Consider the following 10,750-nt stretch of genomic DNA (forward strand, 5'->3'; position numbering starts at 1 on the left):
CCTCCCGTAGCACTAAAAAGAAAAAGATACGAGCTAATACTGAAGGTCCTGTACAGTTAGTTTTACGTAAGCAACGAACACATGTGATTTCTTGGGCATGCTGGCCTGCTTATCACAAATGTGGGAACTATTTAGTGCCGTCAGCACTATATGCAGAGGGTAAAAATAATTGGTCTCAGCTTCTCTGGGCTGCGATGCATAACAACCGATGACTGACACGGGGTTCCTTCACATCACGACCGGCTTTTTTGCTCCTATATAGTAATAACACCGGTCGTGTTTCGCATTAAGTAGAACAGCCTGTACTCAAATGACGCTATCTTCAGCAGTACGAATTGTGCGCATGCCTTTACCTTCGCTCCTCTCCGTCTTCCCGCGAAGCAACACCGGCAGAAAGAGTGAAAGAATAAACTTCAATTGGTTCGCGGAATTGCGTGGGTGGTTTTCGTTAGACCTGGATCCTAATGGCTTGGGCTGCCTCCTGGGCCCTGGTGAGCAGCTTGCGCAGCTCATAGAAACCCGTGTAATTCTCGCTCGCACGATATTATAGAAATTAAGCGGTGGTTTAGCTTGGCTCAGCACGGATACACGTGCAGAAGCCATGTTAAGCCCTCCTCTAGCTAACATTTTCTCCGCTTAACTTTGCTTTGCAAAGAGTTGCCGCATGTAGCAAAGTATATCGAGTGCTTTAGCGTTTTATCAAGATGAAGGAGACCTAATTAGGGTCTTTAGTGCAACCTTTGTCAGAGGAGATGAATACGATGAAGACGGCGACGCTTGAAGCGTATCGTGAAAGACTGGCGGCTTAGCAAGTGAATAAAGCGGCGCCGAATTTTCGCAGTGGTCTTTGCCTGGATTTTAAACACACTGGCAGCAAGATTTTTCTTTTTTGTTAGTGTTGTTGTTTCGAGCAGTTGCTCGAAGCAGACTAATTCGAGCCATCCCGCCGCAAACCAAGAATGCGGGCAAAAATGCTTCAGCGTTGCAAACCCAGAAGGCTTGTAATGAAGGGGCACAGCAGCGAATGCCGTTCGAATTGGGCGCCATAGTCAATCGAACGAATCATTAGCGGACGTCGCGTTTCCACCGGGCTTCCTGCGCGTCTAATGCGTCCACTTAGGTTTCGTGCGGGAAAAAAACGTCAAAAGTCGGATCTCCTCGCGCTGCAGATGTTTAGAAACTTTGTTTTTCTTCGTTTCAAAACCTTATATGGCATTGTCTTGTCCATAGCTTCGGACTTCCCATTGACACTAGCCACCCAACTGCGTTAATTAAAATAGTTGATTGGTGAGCTTTGCTTAATTAGCTGTGTGATCAAACAAGCTTTTCAGTAGATCGCGTTCACAAAAGCTGGATGCTTGCCCTTAATTTCTTTTTTTTTCTTTTTTTCTGGTTGAAGCTGCCTATTTTCCGGAAATTTTAAAAGTGGTCGAAATTTCGAAACTTTTCCATGGTGAGACAGTGGTCGCAGTAAGCGACCGCAGTTATTTATTTATTTATTTTATTTTATTTTCATTTCTTATATATATATATATATATATATATATATATATATATATATATTTTTTTTTTTTTGTTTTTTTTTTTTTTTTTTTTTTTTTTTGCTGCTGCAATAGCAGAACACTTGGCGTTACTTGCTGCGTTATCTGTGTGGAGCGCCGGTGAGTGAAGCCTCCCCAGTCCAGAAACGCCAGCCGCCTCCTCACCGCACACCCCTGGATAGAGGTGCCTACCCATCCACCCACTTCCTTCGATTCATCCGCAGCAGGAAGGTCTTTAAAAAAAAAGGGGGGGGGGGGGGGGGGATCGAACCCGGGACCCTCAGATTCCCTAGCCCTATGTCACTCAATAACGTTCGTACGGCTTGATTAAAAGGGGGCTGTATATCTATGTCGAGGGTTAGTTCGAGTATGTACTTATCATTGTGCCTAAGGTAGAGGCACGAGACAACGACTTAGTGGCTAAGCGAGTTGCAAAGTGTGTGTAGGCCAGCCAAAGGGGATCCGCAAGGGGAGTCGCAGACGTAGAAGCATAAAAGAAACTAAGTCAGGGTGAACAGAGTTAAGAAGAGGAAAAACGTGCCAGCGTATCTACATCACACGGAGCTTAGCCATGTAAATCGGGGGCTGTTTTCTAGTGCGCTATCATTGTGTTGGAAAAATACGGAAGAATTGCAGAGGAGGACTTTTTAATCACAGAGGCGAGCCTTGACGTGGACCTGGTGATGTGCTGGCTCGGCTGGCATTGCACTCCGGGCGCATGGTTTATTGCGTAACTCTCTTATCGTCGTGGTGTTGATGACTGCGAATACGACGATGATGCAACGATTTGATGGCGAAGGGCTCAAGTTAATCTGGAGTTAATGACGGCTTTAAATACAATCAGGAGCGTTTCACTGCGGCGTATGTTAATGAAAATGTTGCTTGTGTGGGCCACAAATAAGTTAATTGTTGCGTCATCGACAAAGGCGTTCAAAGATCATATGACAAAACGGCGAATAAAACGAGCGGATGTTCTCACGTGCACAGCTTGAATGGCGCCTTCTAGAAGACAGGACAGTTTAGAGGGTGTTCCTTAGATTATCTTCTATCAAGCCACCTTATTTTTTAGACCGCAGCTTTTTGGCGCCCGTTCCTTCGTTTCGCGGCGTCGCCGTCGGCGCTGTCCCTCGTAAGCAGGTTCTGCACTGCACATGCGAGCGCCAACGCGGAGGCCTGATGGAGTGGAGCAGGAAAGCGCTTGCCGGCATCGCATCTTTGTGCCTAAAAGGGCAGTGAACTTTGATGTGTTCAACAGAACGTTAGTTGTGTTCGAAGCAACATTCGATAGCCCGCACCGCCTGAGCCGAAACGCATAGCCACCGCCGTTCGCTACTGCGAACCGCCTGCCTATATGAATAGTTTATTCTGTGTCAGTTATTTCTAAGCCACGAGGGAGGCAACCGGTGGAATCCCTTCATCTGCCGCTGCGTGCACAGTTACTCCGCCTAGTGCTGCCGCCGCCTTTCATGGGTAGCGCAGGCCACGTATGCGTTTAGGTCAAGAACTGTTAGTGGAGTGTTTCTAGAAGAAGGAATTTGTGTGAAAAATATAAAGTTGTCTGTAATTGTACATACATGCCTTGCTCGAATTCTTTGCCTCAACCTATCGAAAATCTGAGAAAAAGCTTATGAGCTGCACTCAAATTTCGCATTAGGAAGTACGTAATCATCGGCAATTTTTTGTTTTAGTTGAATGTTTACTTTCTCCTCGTTCCCGCCACGTGAGCTTACGACTCTCAGTTCATAAAGTAAAATGAAAGGGGGGGGGATTCTGACAAACATGTTTTTCTTTTTTCAGAAGGCTGGCTGTCATGTCCGTAAAGCAGGAAATAAAATTGCCCATTTTTGTCGGACTGCGCCAAGATGCTCCAGCCCTGTCTACCCAGCTGGAAGTGTCTTCGGTATGCTGATTAATGCGTTATTAGGCAGCCGCTTAATGTGCGGGCAATATGCGCTGTAAATCACTTTTTTTTTTTTTTTTGGCTGCGGTTTCTCTCAAGGGGCAAGGGAAGAGCAGTTTGAAGAATGTCTGGCGCATAATTGCTATGCCCTGTTCGCTGCTGTGACCTGGAAGGCTACTCAAGGCCGAGGACATTGATTTTAAGTGTCATAGCAAGTGTCATAGCGGGGAGCGTCGCTGCAGAGGACATCGGATTAATTTTCTTAGCCTACAGTTAATAAAATTGTACCAAAATCCCGGTACAGGGATGTTTTTGTATTCCATCTTCATTGAAACGCAGCAGCGACAGCTGCTATGGCCGTACTTGCGACCTTGGTGTCATTAACCGTACGCTAAAGCTACTGAGAAACTACGGCTGTAGCGAGAACATGGCTCCAGGATAATTTGATGGTGTTAACAGTACCTTTGCAGAATGATTTCTTGTCCTCACCTAGGAACCATAGGTTGTTGGTCACCGAGCAAGGCTCCCCTATTGTTCCAGGCGTAGAAAAAAACTTACTTCGAGTTCAGCAATGTATATATTTTGTAATCACACTGGCATTCGGAAGGAGGACTACATTCAGCACCAGCTATGTATATATGAGAAAGAAGAGATCACCCAAACATCAGGCTGAGCCGTTTCAAAGCAAAACTATATTTTTTAATATTATTTCTTTCCTGAAACAGTGCAAACCCTAGAACGATTTATCAGGTTCTGTGGCAAGTATTTTGTCTAATGATGCTTTGAATCCTAAACGTTTTACGTCCTTTTTTTTTTTTTTTTTCAGTTGAATTTTTTTCAGTTCGGCTGTCTCTTTTGCTGACGCAATGTTAACAGGTGAAGATATTCTTTTGGGTAAAACATTCGTAATTTGCGTTGTAAACTTGCGCGCTGCATTTGTTCGATATGTTGCAGCATTGATAGTTGCTTTTATGTTTGTAATCTATTCCCCCTTTCCTCTTACTGCAATGCCTGATCGCGCTGTAACATTTTGCATATAAAATAAAGGATGTGAAGGAAAGCTGAGGTCATTACACCAGTTCAGTGATTATGTAAAGACTGGTTAAACCTCTTTCACAGTTTCAGTTAAGATTGTGGTTATGTAATGTAGGGAAAGAAAATGCAGGTGGCAACTTTCTGAACGCAACAGCAGCATTGCTTTCTGATATCATCCACTGAGGTCATGGTGGTACGATGTCTTTCAGCAACGAGATGCCTCAAGCAAAAATTGCAACCCGCACAGTCAGCTCGTTAAGCGAGCTAAAAGGGGAGAAATCTTACTTCGAAGGTCACCCATATCGCCTTCGTAACCTCCAATTTTATTTTATTTTATTTTATTTTATTTTATTTTATTTCATTTCGTTCTTTTTTTTTTTTTTTTGCAGTACTCGTTTAGCTGACGAAAATTAGATAAGGAGACTTGTTACTTCCTGTCCCTTCTCTTCCCTCTCTCGTGTAAGCGCTGTTTTTCGCCCCAGGACTTATTGCTTGTTTTTGAAATTTGTTCTTTTTTGTTTATGGTCATTCTTTTATGAAACGGGAGTTACAGGCAAATGTTTGGAGGATGACGTTATGTCTGAGTGATTGAGAAAAAAAGGAATGTGAAACAAGAACCAGGACTGCGGGTTCACTGTCTTTGCCACAGTCTCTAATCGGTTTTCAGATGCATTGTCTAGTCAAAGTTTGTGATAATGCTTAAAAGACCAGAAATAGGTTGCGTAAGGGTGGGCTACCTGCGCATTCCGTTGCTTTATTTTCATCGAACGCATGTACTACGTACTCTAAATAAAACATACACAAGGAGCGAATCGCATGCGCTGTGGAGTCCCGGGTGTGTCCATCTCTTACAGATTTTCTTACCGCTCTTTAATGAAACTCTAGACTATCCGACATGATACCCTCATGTGTAGCTACACCGGACTATCAACATTATTTAATCTCCCGGCGATTGAAGTGCAGCCAGCTGACAAAATCATTGCAGCTAATATAATCGAGACAGCAAGAGAGAGAGAGAAAAAGGGGGGGGGGGGGGATACATGATCTCAGAGATTCAAAATAATGCACGTGTTTCTGCTGCCCAAATAGTTTCCCACCACCAAGCATATATAGAGCCAAGCTAACTTTAAACAAGAGTTAAAAAATAAAACATTTCAGATAGGCCAGAGAAACGACTTGTATACAGCTGCCAGCCATCTGGCGTACCACAGGCAATTTGTTTTTTTTTTTTTTTATTTTGAAATTAAGTAATTAGTAACTAAGACAATTTTTCTAGTTTACTAAGTATTGCTTTTAAACAATAAATGGGATTCGTAGAGTTGGAGAGCACCTTCTAAAACCCCCTTTCCACTTATTTCCGATAAAGAAAGTCTCACCTGTATAGTTTTTCTAAGCTTTAAAGAAAGCCCGCGAAATACAAAAATTATCACGTGACTAACGTATTCGGCTCCACGATTGTGGTGCTCTCAGTCGTGGTCTGAGCGAACGAAATTAACTGCGGCCGTGACTCGACAGCCCAGTCCCAGCGGTAGGCTGATATGTTAGCGATGGCTGCAGCCAGCGAAGTGAGCTCGTTGGGACTTGTACCGTCACGTGCGTCACGTGCGCCGACTGTCTGAAGCGGACGAAGAAATCACCGCAGGCATATCGGCCTGCCGCTGGCACGGGGTCGTGGAGCCGCAGCTGATTTCGTTCACTGAAACCCAGGTTGAGAGCCGGCCAGTCGTGGCGCACGAATGCGCCAGTCACGTGATATATATATATATATATATATATATATCACGTGACTGGCGAAGGAATTTGTCGAAGGAATATATATATATATTTGTATTTCGCGGGCTTTCTTTAGGGCTTGGAAAAACGATACATGTGAGGCTTTTCTTTATCGGAAAAATGAAATGGTGGTTTTAGAAGGTGCTCTCGAACTCTGCAAATCAGTTTGTTATCTAAAGGCAATAGTTAATAAATTAGAAAAATGTCTTAATTACTAATTAGTTCATTGCAAAATAAAAATCACCCCTGGTGCGCCAGATGGCTGGCAGCTGTATACAAATGGTTTCTCTGACCAATCTCAAATGTTTCATATTATTAACCCTTGGCTAAAGTTAGCTTGGGCACCCCCGTATTGCCGATACTACACGTATAGGCTTGGAGATATGTGTTCTGAATAACATAATTCTTCAGTATACCACACGCTGCTCAACAGATAGTTTTCACTACTAATCTGTTCTGCGTAGAGAAAATGTGATGTTTGTCACCCGGCACTGAAACGTTTGACATGCATGGCTGCCTAGCAGCCATTGATTGTATCCCAGGTTGTTTCGATCGAGACAGCGTGATTTAGAGTCTCTTGAGAGGCGATGCATTTCACCAGTCCTCGTGGCTTGGGCGGGCATGTCGCGTCGCTGCGGTGGCGTACTCCGGTTTTCCCAGGTGTCGCAGTTACGGTTGAGAGCGGGCCGACACTGCGGAGCTGTGACCCCGTTTCGGTCAGTATGGGCTCGCTTATCCGCCTTTATTTTATATTTGCCTGTTTGTATGTGCATTTTTATAGGGGAATAAACGAGAGGGGCCGCCTTTCATGTCTTTATAACAACACCATTAACGTCGAATAGAGAAAACACAACAGGGCAGATATATATGCACTATAGAAATCAGCAGTCGCAGGTTTCGATGCCAAAGACTGCACTAGTGTCCTCGTAACGGAATAGCGGCGGCTGAACGACTACAAGCACCTTCAACATATTCGACGTGATGCGACATTTCACAGCTGCTGTTTATCGGCATTAGAAGCGAACACTTTGCATTGTATGCACTGAGTAAGGTCTGAATACGATGGCTACCATTGATACAACTTAGCAGAAGAGCATTGTGTCTGCTGTGAGTTTTGCAAAGTCGGTAAAGCTGTGGGCCTATTCTAACCGACTTGTGCACGCATCATGTTTTTACATTGACAGCAGGCAGAGTTTTGATTGCAGCAGCCTGGAATCATCACATCTTTTAGAGTTAAGGAATCAATTGGCTCGAGAGAAAAGACTCAGCGTATCAGGTAGTTCTTAAACAGTCCAGATGGCAGCCAGACTTTACACCCGGAGGGAAGGGTAGCGCTACAGACCATCCCACGCAGGTGCTCGCCCACTGCCGCGCCATTCGTCTACAATGCATGCTGTTCCCTACCGCCAGCCTTCTGACTGCCGGAACGATATTCGCTTTTTTTTTTTTTTTTTTTTTTTTTTCTGTTTTCGCTTCCGCGCTTTTTCTTCCTCTCGGTTCATTGCAAGTGAAACGGGCACTTTGGGCCGGATCGTACGATGTCGAAAAGCGCAAGATAGCGCTTGCCGGTTCGATCGCTCCAAATTCGGGACACGTATAGTTTGACGTGACCTTGGTACGGATGAATACTGGCCGTTGAAAACGTGTCAAATTGTTGATTTCGCCGGGTTTAAACTATACCCGATGTGACATTCTCAAACAGGGCAGATATGCCCTGTCCCTATTAGCTCAGTCGCTAATCTCCTAGTCTGTGCCTCTCTAATCACACACATACTCATCAGCATTCAGTCGCAAGCTACCCCATCATGTGAAAAAACACCCGACATAACTGTAAACGTTTTGTGGAAACAGCGCAAAACAGAAAGAACGAGTAAGAGGTTGGACGACCCCTGCTTGTCCTCTGTTTATCTGTTTCCGCAAAAAATGTCCTACCAACTAGCTCACATTCCATCTTAGTATAGATGTAAAACCCCACTTTAACCACCCTTACTAAAGTGACTACATCGTCTAGGGATGGCATGTCTGGGGTCCCGGGTTCGATGCTCATTCACAGGAGGTGCCCAAGCCAAGTGGTCTCGTGACGTCACATAGACCGCCGACCAATCAGCGACCGGCCATGTGACAACCACCTAACACAGCAGGGGGGGAGGGGGGGGGGGGGGCTTACACTATCACGTAAAAAGAAAAAGGAGCAAAAGAAAGTACATACACACACAAAAGAACACGAGTTGCTATAATTTCACTCAACATTAAGAAACGGGAAGTTGACAAGACATTAATGAACTTCCACTGCAGCTGTTCAGAAAAGTGCACACTCCAAACCCAAACAACAACCATGCGTACATGCCCAAGTCACCGTCCCCACTCTCCGACTCATGAATTGCTGTCCCTATAGAAAAGCAACATTATTTCTTTTGGCGATAAAGCCATGGATAGCTGGGAAACACACATCCCACCTTCGATTATGTTGAGTAATCACGAAACAAAACATGCATTTCTAAATTAACTGCTGTTTTGTCCCCTTCTCTATCCGAGCTCTGAAGCGCTTGTTGAAATCATGGAAGCCAACCAACTTGTCCAGTTCTACTTTTCGCAGTTGGTATGGTATATGGTATGGTATGGTATGGTATAGCACTGTGTGATATATGGGATTTAAAGTCCTAAACAAAATCCCCTTATGAATGACGCCCCAGTGGAGCGCCTGAAATAATTTTGCATAGCCTGGGGTTCTTTAACGTGCACTCACATCGCACAGTACACGGGCGACATGCGTTCCGCCTCCATCGAAACGCGGCTGGGATCGAACCCGCGTCCTGGGCCTCAGCGGTCGAGCGCCCTAACCACTGAGCCACTGCAGCGCGACGCACCTCATGATTGGTTTCAACTTTCGTGAACGATGTCGTCGGTCGGTGTGCGAATGCTCGCACTCAGTCACTCAATGCCACCGCCACAGGCAAGGCAACCAACTAATGTGCGATCTACGCCCCAAGCAGATGAATACGATCGTTCCCTTGACTTGAAAAGGAGTTTCACCAAACCTACATGGTTAATGAAAAGTATAGGTCACTGTGGGGTGGTGTTTGTCTTTGTCTTCAGGAATCGATATCCTACACGGTCCGACGTCATATCGCGCGCCCATTTTGAAATTTTGCACGTACATTAAAACAGATTCTGTTGTGAAAGATGAAGGTTTTCAGTGAAGTACGAAAAGTTTTGGTAAATAATATTGACGTTGAAGACTTTACAAGCTACCTTTGAGGCAAATGTCAGCGTTTGTGGTTGAAATTAAGCTTTCGTTTTTCACAACCTTTATTACACTGCTGCACGAAGCCCCTAAAGTTGAAATAGATTTTAAAAACTCTACAGCCCCACTTCCGCCACACCCCAGTACTTTCCAGTCCGCGCATTTTCATGACCTTTGCTTTCGTTTGGCAGGCATGCAGGCGGCTATAACCTGTTCTTAAATGACATCGAATACTGGTAACTAGATAGCATACTTACGTTTCAGTGCTCTGGGCTTAGCTTGTTTTCTTCTTGACATGTCCGCGACGAACAAAGGCGAAAGTGCGGCACGGATAAGCACTCGCTTAACGGAGTTTGCTTGGGCACTGTCGCATCGGTCCGTTCGGTATCAAGTAGTGGTCACGTGGGTGAGCGACTGTTGAGCGCGATGAGTCCAGATAGCTACGGCACACCGGACACCTGTGGCGTCACCTTGCGCTGAAAGTCAAAACTAGCAACTTTTGTTGTGATGTTGCAAGGGCGGATACTGACCACGCAACTCCCGCCTTGCTTAACAACAGGCAGTTTGAATGTCACACCGCAAGACACATTCTGGCGACGTCGCCAAGTTCGTTCACTCTCTTCAGCTGGGAGCCGTCGCCTTTTGCTTTTCCTGGATTTCTTTTCGGCTAATTGCAGGTCTACAAAAACAAGAAATGGTCAGTCCAGTTTCGTCGATAAGCAACGGCCTCTCGACAAACGATGACCACGGTATGAGAGCGCGTTCACTTGACACCAGTCAGGTCAGCGGTGAAGGTGCACGGGAGGCGACAGGAGCGCCGGCGAAGACGCGCGCCTCCTCGCAGAGCCAGGGCGCGCACGAAACTTCACGACGAGGTTCGCGCCACTACCGGACCCGTGCTGCGACGAGGTTCGAATGGTTTCTCTTCCCGCGCGCGCACTACGGCGCGCAACTAACAATCGGGTGTCAGTGGGCCTTGCGTAATCGATGACGATCGCTGCTGGGCGAACACAAGAGGATGCAGTGCTAGCACGGCGTGGACGCAATAAGGCAGTCTGGCAACAGCGCGCCGGGAGCAGACGACGCGGCACTCGGCCACCGGAGCAGCGAAAGAGGACTCGCCGTCTGAGTTTCCTTGCGCCGGCAGCAGCCGACGGAGGCCGCGGCTGCTGAGGGGAAGCCGACCCGAGGGGCGCTCGGAGAAGGGGAAGAGCCGCGCAGGAAACGCACGCGCGCCCCGCACATTTCCGGTCATGC

At 46.1% G+C, this 10,750-nt stretch overlaps 1 protein-coding gene across 1 annotated transcript in view; it reads right to left on the minus strand.

The window, feature by feature from the left end:
• The window catches only part of L (zinc finger protein Lobe), a 172,723-nt gene extending 162,433 nt beyond the window's left edge, over positions 1-10,290 (minus strand). The window contains exon 1 of the mRNA XM_084589930.1: positions 9,751-10,290. Coding sequence (XP_084446056.1) covers positions 9,751-9,790 — 40 coding nt within the window. The 5' untranslated portion in view covers positions 9,791-10,290. The remainder of the gene's footprint in view (positions 1-9,750) is intronic.
• Positions 10,291-10,750: the final 460 nt, after the last annotated feature.

The sequence above is a fragment of the Amblyomma maculatum genome, chromosome 1, assembly GCF_055883805.1.
Source record: "Amblyomma maculatum isolate TAMU_Amacu chromosome 1, ASM5588380v1, whole genome shotgun sequence".
NCBI lineage: Eukaryota > Metazoa > Arthropoda > Arachnida > Ixodida > Ixodidae > Amblyomma > Amblyomma maculatum.